At 36.7% G+C, this 20,799-nt stretch overlaps 3 protein-coding genes across 3 annotated transcripts; 2 read left to right on the top strand and 1 right to left on the bottom strand.

The window, feature by feature from the left end:
* Positions 1 to 2,332: 2,332 nt before the first annotated feature.
* LOC124646226 lies at positions 2,333 to 4,852 on the top strand. The gene is made up of 3 exons (XM_047186335.1): positions 2,333 to 2,658; positions 2,856 to 3,168; positions 4,024 to 4,852. The coding sequence occupies exons 1-3, from the start codon at positions 2,513 to 2,515 to the stop codon at positions 4,810 to 4,812; spliced, it is 1,248 nt and encodes a 415-aa protein (XP_047042291.1). The 5' UTR covers positions 2,333 to 2,512; the 3' UTR covers positions 4,813 to 4,852.
* LOC124646227 lies at positions 3,178 to 5,473 on the bottom strand. The gene is made up of 2 exons (XM_047186336.1): positions 4,849 to 5,473; positions 3,178 to 3,944 (listed from the first exon to the last, which is right to left on the bottom strand). Exons 1-2 carry the CDS (start codon positions 5,185 to 5,187, stop codon positions 3,309 to 3,311), a joined length of 975 nt encoding a protein of 324 aa, XP_047042292.1. The 5' UTR covers positions 5,188 to 5,473; the 3' UTR covers positions 3,178 to 3,308.
* Positions 5,474 to 15,964: 10,491 nt separating this feature from the next.
* On the top strand, positions 15,965 to 18,837 carry LOC124646099. Its single transcript, XM_047186145.1, has 4 exons — positions 15,965 to 16,121; positions 16,466 to 16,551; positions 17,424 to 17,564; positions 18,209 to 18,837. The coding sequence occupies exons 2-4, from the start codon at positions 16,485 to 16,487 to the stop codon at positions 18,484 to 18,486; spliced, it is 486 nt and encodes a 161-aa protein (XP_047042101.1). The 5' UTR covers positions 15,965 to 16,121; positions 16,466 to 16,484; the 3' UTR covers positions 18,487 to 18,837.
* The last annotated feature ends 1,962 nt before the right edge of the window (positions 18,838 to 20,799 follow it).

Consider the following 20,799-nt stretch of genomic DNA (forward strand, 5'->3'; position numbering starts at 1 on the left):
GTTTGGCTGAATTAATCATCTGTCACCACCAAGTGTCCCAAGAACCTGTGACGGAGACAGCTCGAGTGGCCCCAATATACCTAGTTAGTTAGCACTTCATCACTTTTTCTGAATATTGTTTCTCTTTTTCTGAGTACCACAAAAAATGGTTAAAATTCCAAATACCGGAGCAATAGACAAAGGATACATGAACAGAACACTTATTTATTTCAAAACACCACTCACTACTGCTTGAATGTCACTAATTATAAAACAATAGAAAATCAAATAAAAATATGTAGCTCGCGTAAATCTGCGCTGCAACTTATGTGCAACGGGATAATATTTTAAACTTCAAACAAATATTCTAACTACCTAATAATCTTTTATGTATAACGCAATTTTTTTATTTGGGTTAGAAGTGAAGTAATCAATCAACAATATTATTTATTTACCAATAGAAAGAGTAAAAAAAGTGTTTTTACTCAATAAAAGAATACTTCGAAAAAGACAAATAAAACAATCTAAAATCACTACTTCATAAAATAACATCAGCAACTGCCAACTACCAACATGAATATGTAACATAGCCGCCTAATACTACCTACCACATCAAATCTAATACTTACTGTTTTGATAAAAAGTTTATGTCTAGAATATAAGTAATAGACAGTAATTTAGCAATAAGTAGAGTATAAGCCCTCACATTTTTGCAACGCCTGCAAAAGGCCGTTAAGCTGAACGTAAACCTGTATCTAAGGGTGCGTCCACATCTGGCGAATGCGCCGCGAATGCGCAGCACGCGAGCCGATCGCGAGCTGTCCGCGAGCTGCGCGCGTGCAGTCACTGCAATAGTTCGGTGCGCCTCTTTAGCGCAACTCACGCAAGGCTCGTATAGAGCGCGCGAGCGGCGCGCGATCTGCGCGCAATCAGTTCTCGCCCTTACAGTTCCGTATATTGGCTCAGTACTATCGAAGATGGCAGACGTCGCGCGCCGCCTGCGCGCCGCTCGCGTGCGGCGCTTAGGTCGCGCGCGAGCTGCGCGCGAGCTGCGCGCGGGCGGCGCAGAAGCGGCGCACGAACAAAAATGAACGCGCGCAGCTCGCGGACAGCTCGCGATCGGCTCGCGTGCTGCGCATTCGCGGCGCATTCGCCAGATGTGGACGCACCCTAAGAACTGTACAACCTTAACATGCAAATAAATATTTTGAGTTTTGAGTTTTTTTCATATTATTTTTTCCAATAATCAACAAACAAGACTGTTTATTAAGCAACGCAGAGATAAGAAATAAAGTTATACATTTCAAAATATTTTCAAAAGAAAACCGATTCTTTTTCATAATGAAATTTTACGACTAGTATCAGACTTTCTACTTGAAAATTCACAAAGCCTGCATTGAAATATATTATTTTGTTATTCACAATATCCTTTGACCAATATTCTTTTGCGTGAGAATAAAATTAATAAAATCTCTCGATTATTTAGAGTACGCGCACACTTAAAATTTGTAGTCTGCCGACAGTTGCTTTGGGCTCATATATCAGTATGAAGATGAATGGAAGTACACACGTAACAACGATTAGGTATCTGTCCAGTAACAACTTACAAAAAAGTTTGCTTGAATTCACGATTTTCGGGATCTATCAGAAAAGCGGTCACGCGGATAAGCGTTCTGCGTTCGCGTTCTGCGTTCGAGCTCTACTACTACTTCTACTTGACCGACGCGGTCAGAATGCCTCCTGTGTGAGTTTATCTATGTAACGTAATATAGCACAAAGAACGCAAAACTGACCGCTTGAACGCTTGACTGTGGGACCGCTCCCTGTCTGATAGATCCCTTAAAAAGTATTTTTTTCCAATCACTGGGCTAACAGCCGGCCGATTGTTTAATCTTTAGTGTGCGCGTAAGCTTAGACTTTTCAATGTTTCAGGAAAAAAACGTTCAAAGCTGTTCAAATGTTTGTTCGGAGAGGAAAAATATTGAATATTATACTTCAGCTAAGCCCTCCTGATGTTTAAATACTCTTTGAGTGATGGAGAGTCTATGTAAACATTTGTAAACTCGAATATTGGTTATGGTTGGATGGGGTTTTTCCACAGATTTTGTTATAGATTTCTGAATAGACTGTGTTAAAATATGACTTTGGTTTATTGTTGTTTTTTAAATAACTCTAAATGCCTTCAAGTGCATACTCTTTTTTAAAAGCTACGCATTTGGGTCAACAACTATTGCTACTGACTAGCAATTGAGTACTACTGAATAGCAATCGTTGTGGCTATGTTGCTTTCTCTATAGCAATCGTTATTTTTATCAAAATAGGTTTAGTAGTTCTTGCCTGAAAGACTAAAGCCATCTACACACTCGCGCGCGAATCACGGCGCCAATCGCGACGCGAATCGCGGCGCGAATTGGAGCAAGAACTGCCAACTGTCCACACTGGCAGAGGTTCGCGCCGGGCTCTCAGTATAGTTCGCGCACTTGACGCGTATGCACGCCAAGCATTTAATCAATATAGTTTATTTGTAGTCGGTATGGACAGTGAAACCACTACAGCAGCTGCGGGGCTACTTTGCGCTTTAGCAATTTATAGTTACGCCATAAAGAAAAAACAAACAATTCAAAAGAAGCAAAGAAAACGGAGATGGTGGATTACCACCATTCACCGAAACAGAACCAGGTAAGTACCAATTTATTATGCTTTCTCATAGAGTTTAGGATATAGTAAGTACGTAGTACAAGATGGGTGAAATAAATATATATTCACTTTTAGCTATATAAAATTACAGTTTTAATAACAGTTAAAATGTAATACGCCGCTGTAACATATCTTGTGATGTGGGATCTGATACTTGATAACTTTGTATTTTGTTACAGTGCAACCATGGAGGAGCAGTTGAATGAACTAGTTGCAGAACCTACAGATGAATTCAAAAAGTTTTCCCGGATGTCATTAAATGATTTTGAATATTTGCTTAGTCAAATTTCAACACGAATTTCAAAACAAGACACCCAATTACGAAAAGCTATTCCTGCCCAGATACGTCTCGCTATAACACTGAGATACTTAGCAACAGGAGATGACTTTGAAAGCCTTCATTTTTTGTTCAAAGTTTCACCACAAATAATATCAAAAATTATACCCGAAGTTTGCCATGCCCTATGTGAAGTGTTAGAGGATGAAATAAAAGTAAGGACATCAATTTAATACTTTTATTATGCATATACAGAACTACTTAGAATCTAGAATATAACTTTGCAAAATCAACCAAATATAATAACAAAATTCAATAGACAATAAAAACAAAATTCGGTAATTTCAGTAGGTATTTAACTTAAGTCAAAAGCTGTCTGAACTATATCATTATTATGATCAGATGTGTTTGCATCTTGGTTCTCTGGTAAATGAAGGACAGGATAATCTGGTGTACGAATTAGCCGGTTCGATTGAATAATGATATTAGAAGGTGGGGCTGATATTACTTGTCTATTTTGGTAATAAGTATTTTGATTCGCCTGCCCGTAATGAAATGGAGGCTCTGAATGCGTAGATGATGATGTGCCTGTTCTTGGTTCATAAAAATGAGGTGGCGATGGAGTCATCACTAAAGGGTCATCAAATTGGTATTGTAAATACATCCCATCAATGTCGTGCATCAACTTCAATCTATTCTTTTCAGATAATTTTCGCAACTTATTTGCTAATAGTTTTCCGTATAAATCGCAATCATCGTCTTGCTGAATAGGCTGTAATGGGTTCCTTTTTAGCGTGGATTTGAAGGTGATAAGAGCGTCTTTAACGACATTTCCTGCGTCAACCACTTCTGAAGAGATTTTGCGTCGGTGGATTGTCTGGTCACTGTCTTTTTGGGTGTTAATAGACTGACTTCGATTTTCATTCATTTCTTCAACATTCTCTTTAATAGCTTCGAGATTTACTTCTTTAGGCTCCTTTATTCCACGTTCCTAAAAAAACACACATACATTTAGGCACTTAAATACTGTTTTTTACATGAAGGTTTTATATATGTTATGTTTTTTGCAGATACCATCTTGTCCAGAAGAGTGGCTGCGTATTGAAAGAGGATTTGCAAGGAAGTTTCCTCGAGCGGTTGGATCTATTGACGGCAAACATATTGTTCTCGACTGTCCATTCAATTCTGGTTCTGTATACTATAATTATAAAAGAACCTACAGTATAGTATTACTAGCATTAGTTGATAGTCAATACAATTTCATGTTTGCTGACATTGGTTGCCAAGGCAGAATAAGTGACGGTGGAGTTTTTACAAATAGTATTTTATGGAACAAGATGTGTACAAACAGCTTAAATTTACCACCACCGCATCCATTACCAGGTTCGAACATTGATGTGCCCTACGTTTTTTTGGGGGATGGAGCCTTTGCACTGTCAGAACATTTAATGAAGCCCTATCCTGATCAGCACAACATAGGATCTGCAAAACGTGAATTCAACAAAAGATTATCTTCAGCTCGGGTAGTGGTAGAAAATACTTTTGGTATATTGGCGGCCAGATTTAGAGTGTTTAGAAAACCAATCCCATTACAACCACAAAAGGCTCGCCTTATAACATATACTTGTATACTACTACATAACTTCTTGAGACGAAGTTCTACTTCTTTACATATCTATACACCACCCGGATCTATTGATATGTTTGATGATGATGGAGTACTTATACAACCTGGATCATGGAGGACAGATCAAGAAAATACATCCGCTTTTCGTAACTTGAGAAGAGTACCTCGGCGATCAGCAAATAACGCCACAGAAATAAGAAACGAATTCACAAAATATTTAAGTAATATTTAAGTACCTAACTATTAAAAAATAAAGTTATCTACTAACCGTATTCATACTTTTTTTACACTTTAGAGTATCTCCCAAAAAAGCATCCATTGCTTCATAAGCGAACCAAATGGGCTGATATATCTCATCGGCACCAGCTCCCGATTGAACGGACTTCTTAACTTTTCCCTTGTAGCTCCTATAGCTTGACATGAGAGAACCTTTTTTCTTTTTCAATTCATCAATTGGTATTTCCATCACCGTACTTATCCGCATCCAAGCATCATGGGTTTTCAGTTTATTTTTATAATCTTTCAAATTAATGTCCCATAATACCGGCTCAGCACGAAAACATTCTATAAATGTTAGTTCTAATTCATTGCTCCACACGTTACTCATTTTGCAAGCAAAATCGTAGCATATACCTAAAAAAAAACTAAAACACAACCATCCGTGTCAATTGCTACTGAGCGACTGAGCTGCCCGAGGCGCGAATGTATAGTCTTGTCGCGTTCACGTCGCGCTTCGCGCCTGCGAGCGCTTTGTCGCGGGACAAAAAACCGACAATTTTCGGGGAACACAGCGCGAACGAGCCGCGAAGCCGCGAAGAATATGCGAATCGGATCTACACTCATGTTACGCGGGTGTTTCGCGCCTTCGCGCGCGGTTCGCGCGCGAGTGTGTAGACGGCTTAACAATCAAATCAAATTTTAAATGCGAGTGAGAAGCTACGTGATAGATTTCAGGCATTCTCTTTGTCCGTACCCAAATAATTCACAAGCTTGATCATTTTAAATATTGATGAGAGACTTTATTAACATGTAAAAAGTCACGCTTTGTAGATTTTTAGGCAGGTTTTTTTGTAATATTGCTACCTATATATTAATACTTCTCTGCGGTTTCAACCTCGTCGTGGGTATATTGAAATGAACACCCACGTCAGATCCAGTTCAAATTGACAAAATGTATTTTTAAGTTATTTTGTCTAATAGGAGAGAATAATAGAAATGACTGACTGGCCCTTGAGTTGGTTCCAGTGTTTCTTTTCAAGGTAGGAATTGTCGTTCCTACTGTCTCATCTAGTTTAAATATTCATGTGTTCCGGTGTCTTTTTCCAAACCTTTTAGGTAACATAAATAAATAATGACTATGATAAGTTTGACTACTAAATCCAACTTAATCTTTGAGTGAACGTTTATAGTGTGTGGGGGAGATTCTAAAATGAATAATCTCAAATATCCTACTTATATCTTTCACATCCTACTAATATTATAAACGCGAAAGTTTGTATGTATGGATGTATGGATGTTTGTTACTCTTTCACGCAAAAACTACTGATTGGATTTTAATGAAACTTTACAATAATATAGCTTATACATCAGAATAACACATATGCTACAATTTGTAAACATATTGTTCGAAATACTAAACCTGCGCAGACGAAGTCGCGGGCACCAGCTAGTTTATAATATAAGTAGGATGTGAAAGTTTGTGAGAATGTATGGATGTATGTTTGTTATTCAATCACGCAAAAACGGCTGGACCGATTTAATTGAAATTTGGTATGTAGATAGGTGATACCCTGGAATAACACATAGGCTACTTTTTATCAACACACCACGCGGGCGAAGCCGCTGGCGGAAGCTAGTAAATAATAAAGTTCCTATTGGCTTATAGAACTAGGATATCTTCCCTATAAACCCGTAGTCCAATTACTAACCTATATTTTAAGCACTTTCAATCTACCAGGTAGACCTTTGTCAGATTACTAGCAGTGGTCACAAACCTCTAGGGTGCACAAACCATAGAGCACTAGATTGACTGCCAACGAGAGCTGCAATCGAAATTCAAAATATGCGGAGCGTGTTCTCAGCTAGTCCGTTGAGTGAGGCATGGTTTTATCTCAAACGACCTTTGTAAATGCACGTTCGATTTTTGAAAGATCGGAGTTTTATTTTTTTATTTGTAGATGGTTTGAAGTGGTTTATTTATAAGACTTAAAATTAAATACAATTCATTATTATTGGTTGTTTGTTATTTTTGAAAACTGAGATATTTGCTATAAAATATGCGTATGATTTTACATTTCGTTATTTTGAGAACAACTTTTAGGATTTTTGCCTATCATATCATCATTATTGCCTGGCTATCCACTATCTATGTACCTACTATAGGCATCAAGTACTTTACCTACCTACTCATGAACATCATATTCAACGCAAGCAATTCATGCCAGCACACACGGGCTAACTAGTATTTCCCGCGGCTTCCCCCGCAATACGGGTTGCGTTAGTTTTTGATTAATGGCCGCCATGTCGGATACACGGCGCCATTATCAGCTGATCGTTAAACCAAGCTTCGAGAACACGGAGGAATGAAAGAACAGAGATGTCAAAGGAAAGGTAGGTCAGGCACATTCTTGTGGGTCAAAAAATACGGTAGGCGTGGTCAGTCTACTAGAACTACTGAGGCATTCGGATTCCTTGTCAAATCAAGACCAAATGGTTTTATCGAAGATTATATTTTGAATTTAAATCGCCAAAGGATGCATATGAGGGCGGAGATAGAACGTTCCTCGTCCCTCGAACACCCGCATTTTGGCGCGCTACTAATAGGAGATTAAAGATTTAAATTTAGATTTAAAGATTAAAGAATTAAATTATCAAATGAGCCCTTCCGCTATTAGTTAGCACTATCAGGGAGTGTCAGACTCTCTGACTAAAACCCATCATGTTCCTTCGTAGGCCTTTTATGTACTTACCAAGGCCGCGGTAGCTCTTTTGAACAATCCCTGCGTTATGACATCTCCGCTAGTCATTTTGTTCTCCGTGTTCGGTAGGTTATCCGAGTCTACGACAATACTTTCTTTGTTCAGCGATTTATGTAACAATGAATGTAGGTACCTACTTTTTGCTTACAGGCAAGAATTTACTAACAAAACAATGTTGTTAGCTGTTTTGTTTTAATCAACAAGACTTCTTTGTATTTCAATCAATGCTTCCATTAAGGAAGTACTATAATAAAAAAAAAATTGTAACAATGAATGATGTTTATGTTGAATTAGACCAATCCGATAAGAAAAAACCGTTAAAGTACCAGCCGGACTCACGCATGGAGGGAGTACCATTACCGATAAAATAGCCAAAAAGTCACGTCCATTTAGTCTACTCTATTCTACTTTTCAGTTTTATTATATCTAAATATGGTTTATGTGATACAACTAGGTCACAAGTTTTAATTTTTACCTTCGGTTACGCGGTACACTTAAAAACAATCATTACTATAGTAATTATGTCATATTTAACTTCTACATTAAAATCAGACGATACCTTAAAATTAAATACTCAACCTCCTCTCATTAACTGCTTACCTTGTAAAAAAATACTCCGAAACTCAAGTATCAAATTCACATACAAGTCTTGGGCATATATTCGTTTTAGCTCGTACGATAATACCGCATAGTCGATCGAATTCAGCTAATGTAAATATTGAAGACGAAGGGACCACTTCAGTCCGGGATGTAAGTACGTTTAGAAAAATGTTTACCCACCAAAGATGTACGACTTTTTGGAAAAGGAACTCTGTAGAAACTGTAAAATATACATATAAAATAGGCGTTTCTCCAAATATATTTTCTTAGTTTTAAATATATTTTTTTAGTTTGAGGAATGAATAACTTGACTGAATAAACGATTTTATATTCAAACTTATAAAATGTCAATTGTTCTTTCCACTTTGTTTTGGGCTAATGTATACGACATTTATCCATGCTAATAGTTTTACAAATGCGGCCATGTTAAAACTAGCCATTTTCCCGCGGTTTCTCCTTCGTCCCGTTTGAGCTACTGCCCATACCGGGATAAAATACAACCTATGTTATTTCTAGATAATGTAGGTTTCTAATGATGAAAGAATTTTTAACATCGGTCCAGTAGTTTTTGAGTTTATTCATTACAAACATACAGACAAAAAAATTTTTTTTTCGTCTTTATAATATTAGTATAGATGTTCTAGTTCTTCGTTTAATTCTTTGTCCGTTTGTTCAAAAACATTCACATTCGAAGCTCAACGTAACATAGTAACAGTCTCTGAACAAAATAAATATTCGACCTTTCTCGAAGGTAAACATCAATTGACCTGCCTTTAACTCGTATTTACTGTGCCATACATTACCTCACGTCCACTATACTGAACGTTTGACTATTATTCGATGATATACTTACTTTTAGGGTTCCGTACCTCAAAAGGAAAAAACGGAACCCTTATAGGATCACTTTGTTGTCCGTCTGTCTGTCTGTCTGTCTGTCTGTCTGTCTGTCTGTCTGTCTGTCTGTCAAGACCCTTTATCTCAAGAACGCGTGGACGTATCAAGATGAAATTCACATGAAATGCTCAGGTCTGTTGTCCCTTTAAGCTGTGAAAATATCAAGCTTCTAAGCCAAGCCAATCAAAAGATACAACCGATTATGTCGATATTTTCAACAAATTCTCGACACTCGCAAAGGAATCAAAACCTACAGGGTACTTCCCGTAAACTCAGAGTCTTGAAATTTGGCATGAAGCATTGTCATATAATGCAAATATAGGAAAAATTACGAAAATCTCATTTTTTTAGTTATATAATATAAAAAAATATATTTTAATAAAATGAAACTTACTACCTTATTTCTCACGAACGAATAAAGGTATCAAATTGAAATTTATACCAAATACCTAAGTCTATTGTCCCTTTAGGCAGTGAAAAAAACAAACTTCTAAGTTAACGCGATCAAAAGATACAGCAGTTATACCGACACCTTAGACGAATTTCTGTCACACGCTAGGGAATCAAAACCTACAAGGTACTTCCCGTGAACTCAGAATCTTGAAATTCGCCACGAAGCAGCGTTATATAGTACAGATAAAGGAAAAATTGCGAAAATGATTAATTTGAAGTTACATAAAATATTAAAATATTATTTTTGCTTACACGACATAAAATATTTTTTTAATAATTATAAACTTACTAACTACCCTTTTTTACATGAACGCGTAGAGATATTAAAGTTGAAATTCATATCAAACACTTCTTAAATATAATTGCCACTAAACTATGAAACATTTTAAATCATTCAAAGGTCATTGGGCACCTTAGTATGAAAACCATACCCACGGCGGATACGAACGAAATATAGCACAGTATAATGATAAAGGCTCTGATTTACTATGGCATTAGTCGCATCTATGTGAACCGTGAGAATCTAGAGAAAATCAGGTGTAAACATCAAATATTTTCCTCATTTCAATGGGGAATTTAAACGACCAAATTTGACGGATTTGAGAAATCATTTCTTTGTAGTGAAAGAGTATACTCGCCGTTTATTTCCATTGTCATCAGGTCAGGATCTGATGATGGAAATCCTGAGAAATCGAGGGCAACTATAAAAAATTGTAGGCATGCATAGGATTAAAACTTGATTCTCAGATGTATGTCTGGTGATACTATCAAACAGTGAAAGTTTAGAGCTTACCTGATGATGGAGACGTGAGAAAGTCGAGAGAACTCTATGCATGTTTAAAAAAATAATAGATCCCATTAGTAGTGAATTCTCATCACCTAAAATAAAATAAGCTCCAACACAAGGTTACGTTATAAATTGTAAAGGAGTTCCCATAACTATATCTGATCTTTGCTATCGATCCCACAATGGCAGTTAAACCTATCTATGTGGAAAGTCTTCGCCAATACGAATAAAATAAGCCCAAACACGTGGTAGTTGCAACATACCGTTCAGGAGTTCCCTCGACTCTCTGTAGTCTCCATAATCAAATCAGCTCCAAACCTTCACTGTTTACAAGTACCCTCAAAAATACACTCACATGTCTGGTTTTGACTCGATGCGTGACTACAATATTCAAGAGTTGCCCTCGATTACTCAGGGTTTCCAGATCCTTTCTTTATGAAAAGTCTTTAACAATAAAAACTAGCATTGCAACCTGTAAAATCCTCTGAAACTGCTTGTCTATTATATTTTTCAAACGATCCTGGACATTCAAAGAAACGTCATACCATTCTCCACGATTTAAAACTACTTTGATTCATGTCCGCCACTTTTTACAAAGCGGGTCAGATATGCCCAATGACCTTTAAGACATAATTAGTTATTTTCAATCAGATTTCTGAATGATGACTATAAAATGTTGTATATAAATAACTTTAATAAAATAACTTTTACAAGGTACTGGCCTACTATTTTAGTTATATTATAAAATAAAAAATATTAGCTATTTTGACTCTCACGAAATTACCATAACTATGATTGTTCTAAACTGAACGGTTGGCGCGAGACTCACTTTTTATCTAACCAGGATTTGTACGGAACCCTCGGTGCGCGAGTCCGACTCGCACTTGGCCGGTTTATTTACTTTGCATTTTATCTATACTATCTTTAATTATATAAATAGACTAGCCATTTTCCCGCGGTTTCACCCGCGTCCCGTGGTAACTACTGCCCTTACCGGGATAAAATATAGCCTATGTTACTCGTGGATAATGTAGCTTTCGAATGGTGAAAGAATTTTAAAAAACGGTCCAGTAGTTTTTAAGCGTATTTACAAAACAAAGTTTTCCTCTTAATAATATTAGTATGTTTTTTGGTTTTATTTCTATCCGGACACCGAAACTACTAAATCGATTTGAAATATTCTTTCACTGTTGGAAACCTACACTCATTCTGAGAAAAGGCTATATTTTTTTCGGTCATCGGTAGGTGTTCCCCGAGACATAGATAGTAAATAAATGAAACCAGTTGAAACTTATCTCAATTATTTTTTAAATATTGACTGTACTTATCTGCCTATTATATATTGCTCTTACAGTTTTGAATATTACCCTATTTTTTTCTCTTCAAGGGTTCCATTTTAGTCGCTTAAATATCTTGTTAAGCGAAGGTCGGAAGGGCTTTATCAGTCGAAGGCTGTATGAAGCGCTCACTACCCGGTAATATTGCCTAGTAGGTGATAAGTAAGTAAGATTTAGCTACTAAGGACGATGAACGAACAGTAGGTTTGATATATGTAGTTACTCAGAAATAAACATGAAAATTTATCTATTTCTTCCAGTATTTGAGGCGAGATTTTCTTAGAATAACTTTTCTAAAATATCAATAAAATGGCAAAACACAAAATGGTACACGAACACGACATGATTGTGGTAGACTCCAACAGGCTTTACACATTATTTACCTCTAATCGTAAACAAATCTTCGCGAACAATTTTGATAGAATCTGGCCCTGCTAACATACTAACTAAAAAATCAGGTAAGTACTTAAAAATGACAATTCGCTTTTAACCTTTTGAAATAGATACTCAGCAACTCAAATAATTAAATAATGCCGAGTGTGAATCACCTTTGTATACTAAAATGACTAGGTAAATAATAGTTATCAACAGGAACAGTGTCTCATAAATTATATTAATATTGTTAACACGTAGAATACATTATTTGCATAACTTGCTAAATCGTTTGCTCCTAACAACTGCTGAGCGTTTTGCTTACGTGATCGTTATGTATCGAGAAGTCTTTGAATACGTGGATCGAGCATTTTCTATAGAGGTATTGAGTGTAGCAATGGATTCCGTTGTATCGATTGTTTTGTCTTTGAAACTCATTACTGAATAAAATTCTACCTCCTGACAAATATTTTCGACTGTACTCTTCGGTTTAAAGATGAGTAAAAAATTTAATTCGCCAATGGGCAGTAATTTCACGGCTACTTTTGGTTTGGTTATCATTATAGTAAGAAACATAGTGCAACTTACCATGATGGTTAAAAAATGAGTATCGATTTAAAGCGATAGGTACAGTCAACTTGGTCAGTGGTAATAGTTTTATAGGAAAAGCGTACTTATTACTATTGAGTTAAGGTGCATGACAGTTACCACTGATTTGCAGTCTACCGTACTGTTCATTTGCATTAAGTAAATCATACATCTAAACATCTCGGGTGACTATCAGTTCACACCACTTATTAAACTTAACTAAAAAACCTTGATTTATTTTACACCACACCACGGCCGAGCCTCTTAAAATAAAACATTTTAAGTATTAGACAAGAGCTTCCCACAGCAAAAGCGTTGGATCTGAGTGGCACGTCTTGTACACAGTTATAAGCCCTTAGAGACCCTTCAGACGATTGAGACGCAGCGATAAAGGATCGCAGAGTTGCATAGCGATGCACATGTGCGAAACCATTCAATAACATGAAAACAAAAGTAGAAACAATCAAAGATGTTTACAAAAAACAAGACACAAACCGTCGTACCACAAAAACTTTTAAACGTCTGTTGAACACTCGTCTTATCCTGATATCAGAATGGCTATCACCTTTGGATGCTGAATATCTTCAAAAGCACGAGGGTAGCAATTGGTAGCAACTAATGATAGCTGGTAGCAATTCTCTATGTATTTCGAGAGTATCGGTGAGTTGTGGCAGCAGTCCTTTTTTTTTCCGACGTCAAAAATCATCAAATGACCCCTTCCGCTGTGGGTTAGCAGCGGTGAGGGAGTGTCAGACTCTTACTGACTAAAAACCGTCGTGTTCCGTCATAGGCCTTTTATGTACCAGGGCCGCGATATCTCTTTCGAACAACCCGCAGCCCCGGCAGGCCTTGGCCCTGCTGGGCCCCGCTGGGGTTGCTGACATCTCTTTGAGGAGCGCGTGGAACAACGCGCGCCGTCGACACGGGTCTGTCGTCTAAGCAAACAGAGGGACGATGAGCCACCCGAACTCACCGCCCACAGACCCACGCCTACGGTGGCCGGGAGTCATCACGCGACACCCGGCGCCCATGGTGTCTACCTGGTCCAGCGCGGCGGCCGGGATGAGAGGTGCGTACTCTCGGGTGTTCCGCTTCCTCCTTCTCGAGCATGACCGCTTCGCAGAAGGAGGCGACGGCGTGACAGCAGTCCTGACGCAGACAAGAAATGTCAAATTATGACGTTGAAATAAGGTCCGTTTTGCAGCCACATTTTTTTGGAAAGTGTTCAACAGACGTTTTAGTTTGTGTAGTAAGGCTGTTTTTGTTTAAAAAAGGAACAATACGCAAGACAATAAATACTTATCCTTAGGGACATGGTTAACAGTTAAGTTCTGTAACCTATTTAGACGTTGTTTTGCAATTAGAAAAGGTTTGGCATACTTATGTAATTAATACGGAACTTATTTACGACTTTAGACCTAGAGAACCTTAATGATTGCCAATAAATATTTTAAAAGAAAATCTTGATTCCAATCAAAGTTTTCAGTCGTCTTATACCGGCTAAATACCTGATCTTTGTTTTGTGCTTACTACCTTCTTACTGATTTAAGTATTAGCCCATTCTTCATACTGATTTAAGTATTGGCCCAAAGAAAACTATCGACCGACTAAAAGTTTGCAGTGTGCCCTCAGATGTCTATGACTAAAAGGCTTATTACACTTGACTAAATTCAGTCATCTGAATGATGCAGTTACTAAATTCAGTAAAATGTAATAGCATTTGAGAAGGTAGGTTTCACTAAATCATTTAGAAACCTAATTAGACAAGCCTAATTAGGCTACTTAATTTAGACAAGTGTAATAAGCCCTTAAGATTATTTTACGACAGAAAAAAAAATAATGTATGACTTACCAATGTAGGTACAATAGATACACAAGTGAATCTATCGTGAAATCACGGTATGCGGATAATCTGTGCTTCCTCAGAGATCGACTCATGCCATCAAGATCACAATATCGGATATAATAGATGAAATATCTCCTATATTGTTGAATTGACAATCTTATAATGGATTGTTTATTCTTTCGTGAAATTGTATGTGCTTAGACTAAGTTATAGAGCTTGCGAAAGTTGGAGTACTACCTACATCTGAGTTGCAAAAAATATTTTTATAAAAAAAAATAACATGTTGACAAGGCAGAAACGAATTTAAACCGTCATTACAGAAACTGATGAAACGCTTGGATACAAATCCCACACTTGCTGGCATTTGTAAGGACCCAAACTACGGCCAAAACCGATTCTAAAACCATTGAAGATTTCTACGAAAAAGCTAATAAATCTCTTTTTTAAAAATGACCAAGTGGGTCTCGAACCGAGTGCAATGCTGGTTCCGTTGGGTCCGATTATTCGATTTTTTTTTTATTTAGTAGACAATAAACTCAGATAATAAAATACTTTAGACTTTTACCAAATCTTACACAAAATTCGATTATTTATATTTTTTGTCTTAGATTTTTTTTAATGGGTCCTGTAGTTCTGAGATAGGCGCGTTTAAAGAAGCTCACAAACTTACTCTTTAGCTTTTAAGTTAAGGATAAAATAAAATGGATTAGAGTAGATTTATTTATTAGTTAAATTAAAATAAGAAATCATTAGTACCAGTATCATTCTTTAGTAACCATCAATTTTTTTAAGCCTGAGCGCGTGCGCACACTGTAAATTTTTAAAGTTCTAAAGAACAATGTCAGGTTTCGGCCCACCCAATTAACTTTTAAAACTAAATTCTCACAGACACAAAATTCTTTACTACAACAATTTAAATATAAAATACTAACTTCTTATAAAATATTTAATTGTTATCTAGAACTTTTCCAAAAAAAAATATCAGTTGAATAAGTAATTATTTTGTTTATCGAGTTCAGGATTTTCGTTTTAATAATTTGGAATATTTGGAGCTTTTATATGTATTCGTTTTTGTGTGTGCGTCACGAACGCGAATAAACGTTTTGATTTGATTTGATTTGATTTGATTTGAATAATTTGATTTAGAGAAGTTCAATGCAAAAGTGGAAAACATAGAAAAGCTTCTGACATTAAACTACACAAAAAACTGTAAGAATTTTCACTGTACATGAAATATTTTTATTGAGCCTAAGTTACTATGGTCGTCTGACATTGTTCTTTAATCTAAGTTTGTAGTCTAAGAAGTACTGATACCGGAAAAAATACTTCATCGTTGGTACGTGTGTACTTCCATTAATTTTCATACTGATTTATGAGGCCAAAACAACTATCGGCCTAATTAAATTTTGTAGTGTGCTCTCGCTCTAAAGGTTTTTGCCTACGGTACCCTAAAATCTACGGGGATTTACAGGGTACAAACGATATGATTGGCAGAAGTGTAAATAGTTATGTCAGACCACAGTTAAGAGTCATTCTGTTTTTAGTCGCCTTGTGACACGCGTCTAAATATTATAGAAAAGTTAAAGTTAAATAATTATTAGAACCCAGTTGTTTTTAGTGTGCTTTTATTTTCAACAGAGTGGAAGTTAGTTATTTATCAATTTGAAGCTGGTTGTTAATCAAAAGGTGAGTCTTGAAGTTTGTCTTTTAAACATATCGGATAAATGATTAAAATACGTGAACAATGCTTAATAATGTGGATCGGCAATCGTTGACGTCATAATATCAAAGAGAAGATTTGAGCTTAAGTTTGCAGAATCTTTGATTGTTTGAGGAAACATTATTTTCGTTTTTCATATACGAAATTACTGAGCATCATAATTATTTTTTATCAAATGATTTAATTTTTCGAATTGATTGAGTAGTTTTCTGAAACCCTATTTTACATTTTTTTTTTATTTTTAGTTTATAGTAAAAAATTGTTCTCTCAATAAATATTAATTTAGATTCCTTCATCTCTCCGTTTCCAGTGCCTTATCAACGGACAATATGAAACTCGTTATATCAGCATTGGTCATAATGATCTCTGGCATCTGTCTCTGCATGGACGAGGAAAGTGAGTATCACTACATAATATAAAACAAAGTCGTTTTTCTGTCCCTACGTCCCTTTGTACGCTTAAATCTTCAAAACTACGCAACCGATTTTCATGCGGTTTTTTTAAATAGTTAGAGTGATTAAAGAGGATGGTGTATATGTATAATAAAAAACATTAAATAGTGGGGAAATACTGTTATCCCGTGCGAAGCCGGGGCGGGTCGCCAGTCAGATATAAAAGGTACTATTTGGAACTGATCTGCCAAACGCCGACGGCATGATATCGGATGAAGGCTGAGGGCGACAGCACTTTGAAGTTATTTTAATAAGTTAGTTAAAACCAGTAGTGTAGTCCCTTTCCGTGCTGGAGGCAGTTGATCGACAGCTTGGTTCTAGATAGCACCTTAACGGGGCTTTTACCCTTTTATTGAAAGTGCTGTAAACGGGCTCTATACATGTGTCAACTGTTTGCTAGGTCTACATATATAAAAAATAATGTCACTTTTCGTTGTAATTTTATAACCCAAGAAAGGGCTCCCTAATTCAAAACCAATGTTTAGCCGTGGTTCGGACAATTTAGTAGATTGTTTGTATGAAATTTGCACAAAATCGGTCGAGCTCTTCCTCGTTATTAGTTAGTTAGCCGCTAGTATTTTCATAAATAATGATTATGTAATTACACAGTAGCAAGAGGTAAATCCCATAGATAAGGATGGTTATCTAAAATCATGTCAACATTTTTACCCCACGAATTTTATTCTGAACCATTGATGTAGACGGCTTTAAAATTATATATATCTCCATAAATTATACCTAGCCTTTTCCCTACCATGCAGCCAGCATTTTACCAGACTTCAAAAAACATAACTTAATTTGCTTTTATTTTTGCAGAATATATGAAAGAAAATAATCTTATTAAGTGCTACGAATGCCTCTCGGATCCACTGGACGGGGCCAATGCAACCTGTAGGACTGATGTGACTGGCGTACGTGAGTGCTATGGCAAAGAATGCAATGTTCTAAAGATGGAATGTGAGTACCTACTTTTTATTTACTTACTAAGTTAATATCGCGACACAATTCGCACACGGTCGGTTGGCCCCATGGTAAGCTATTTATTAGCCAGTGCCATTATGACACTAAGATCACACGCTTATCACGTAAATGTTGATCATTACGCCAACGAGGTCGTCATGTGTAAAGGGACAAACCAACATCGCCTGCCTCAATTGCCAACCTCACTTGCCCGTGGTGCATAAAAAACGAACGAGGCTGTGGCGTCTGATTGTTGGCGGTATAACCATAATGTAGAATCAACTAACGACTTAAAATGAAGAACACAAGCGCTACTAGCGCCGCCGTGGACTCATCATCTCCCGAGCCTTTTCCCAACTATGTGGGGTCGGCTTCCAGTCTAACCGAATGCAGCTGAGTACCAGCGTTTTACATGGAGCGACTGCCTATCTGACCTAGTCAACTCAGTTACTCGGGCAACCCCCCTTGGTAAAACTGGTGTCAGACCTACTGGCTTCTGACTGTCGAAAACGACTGCCGAAGATTTTCAACGAACATTTTTTGAGCGCCTCAATTATTCAATTGTAAAACGAGACATGATTAACTGCATTATTCTGGCTCATCGCCTAATCATTTACTTAAAAATGTTTTCTCTTTTTCAGTTCTCGGCGATGACATAGTGTATCGTATGTGTAACGGCAAACACTATACACATGGTATCTCACGCACGATATTTTCAACCGAAGAGGGCGGCATGCAGCGTTTAGGTCTGAAAGTTTCTTGGTCAACATGCCACGAAAACCTTTGCAATTCTTATAACATAAAGGATAAAGCTGTTGATTCATTTGCGACTGGTTCTTCAGTTATTTGGAGAACTCACGTGCTGACCTTGTTTGCAAGTGTGGTGGTACCCCTTAAGTATTGTGCTTACTTCTATTAATATATAATAATGTCTGAGACCCAAGTTCACCGACCACTTTATGTTGACTTAAAGCAGCTGGTTACTAATATATTTTGTACGTTCCAATTTTCAAAGTAACTAGTTTCGTTAGGAATACTTTACGTTTACTTTATCAGTGAACTTCGGTCTTGATTGGTATATTTGTAGGTACAATTTGTTGGCTAAACTAGAACTTAATTTCAGGAACATATATAAACTGTGCACAAAATATATACCGATGTCTTCTGAATGTGCCTTCTAATAGTTTTAAGTATTTTTAAGTATATTCCGCATCTTTCAACAAAGTTGTTTCTTTGTTTGTTTTTCATCAATAAAGTGCTTCAACTTTAATTTGTCGTTTTATTTTCATATCTAATTTAACGCAGCGTATGTTCTTCGAAAAACATTGGTGTTTGCTTAACCTGCAATCGAAGTTCTTGAGAGACTAGACACACTGCAGACTAAACAGTGGGCCGACAGTTAACCAGATGTTTGGCATTATTTTTTAAAGAAAATCTTGGTTCCATTAATCTGATCATTATAATGTGCGTACTAGAATTCATATTCATATTGATTTAAGAGCCCGGTCGTTACGGGTAAGTACGGGGTAGTCGTTGTGGCAGTCGTTACGGGTAGTCAGAAGCCAGTAAGTCTGACACCAGTCTAACCAAGGGATATTGGATTGCCCGGTAAACTGGGTTGAGGAGGTCAGATAGGGCAGTCGCTCCTTGTAAAGCACTGGTTCTCAGCTACATCCGGTTAGACTGGAAGCCGACCCCAACATAGTTGGGAAGAAAGGCTCGGAGGATGATGATTGATTTATGAGCCCAAACAAACTATCGGCTGCCAAAAAATGCTAGTGCGGGGTTACTCTAAATGATCTATTAGATAATCCTCCAAAATAAAAGTAACTCAGAACCCTCCAAAAAACTTCTTATCGCCGAAAAGAAACTAAATAAGTAATCCTTCAGCCAACTGAAACATTAAACTACTAATTGCTGGATGAGTCTTAAAGAAACTTGCACAGACCACAAAGTGAGCTTTAATTGGTCTGTCTGTTTGTCTGTGTCCTCGATTTACCTACAGTTTAGTGAGAACTGGTGTAGTTGGCTTAATGAGGGTAGTTGGACACTGTTTGTGGTAGTAAGAAAGTTTTATAAGCAAATAGTGTATGAGTCAGTTTGGGAGCTGGGTTTAGTGGGTTTAAAGAAACAAAATGAAAGAAAACGGTAGGTTAAAAAAAAGTTCGGTTTTGGAAATTCAGAGATCGATCTGTTTGATGACATGAGTACAACGCTTTTTTTACTAGTAAATTTTTTTTTTATTATTTAATAACGTGGAATTTTATTTTGAGATAATCCATGTAGTATATTTTAAGATGTTTTAAAAACCCTGAAAATCTATCAACATGACTGTAATTTAAACTATGTAAAACTTAACCATAATAATATAATTTAAACAATCCTCCTACAATTTAGCTTATTTCAACGGTTAAACTCTTAGAGCATTGAACCAACTGAAGACGCCAGTGCCAGGCCTTACCTCCCAACATATCGAGACCGCTGGTCATACTCGTACATATGTGTGAGTCAATTTGATGTTTGTGTTTGACAATTTTATAATGTGCATACGTAACGATTTCATTCCAAATGGATATTGTCTAGCCCCCCGAGCGTAAATAAGTACCGTAACCGACTGCCAAGAAGTGTTATGTTTTTTTTTACCTATTGGTATCTAGGTACCTTGTATTCTTTAGTATGTACCTCTTAATTGTCGTTGAAAAGTCCAAACTGATTGAGAACAGTGAAGAACCAAAAGCGGTTATTAACTTGGTTCTACCTTTTCAATTCGTTATTGTTCAGACAGGCGAGTTTTTTTTATATTTTTGTATTGAGATTTGTATTCATGGCGATTCCGGTAATTTGAAGACTCTAAGCCCAATACTGAGCATACAATTACACTTAGTTACAACAAATGAATGCAATAACATTGCTTTAATAACGTTCTACGTCTCTTTAGCTTCAAATTAGTTGAAATAAAATGACGTACATTTCACGTTTTATTCTTGTTAACTGTGCGTAGTCTTTAATTCGGGAGGAATTGCTTTAAATAGTGATGTGACAGTACAGGACAGTAGGTAATATGTCGATGCGTCTCTTTTATTTACAGAACACTAGCGGCCTGTCTAGGGCGACCTAAACTTTCATGGCGAATCATTCAATCTATCGATATCGGTTACTGACTTAAAAAACAAAAGATCTAATCGAAAAACAAAGAATAGATCGGTTAGAATATGAGGGCATTTAAAAATAC

This window comes from Helicoverpa zea, chromosome 3 (genome assembly GCF_022581195.2).
Source record: "Helicoverpa zea isolate HzStark_Cry1AcR chromosome 3, ilHelZeax1.1, whole genome shotgun sequence".
Classification (NCBI taxonomy): Eukaryota; Metazoa; Arthropoda; class Insecta; order Lepidoptera; family Noctuidae; genus Helicoverpa; species Helicoverpa zea.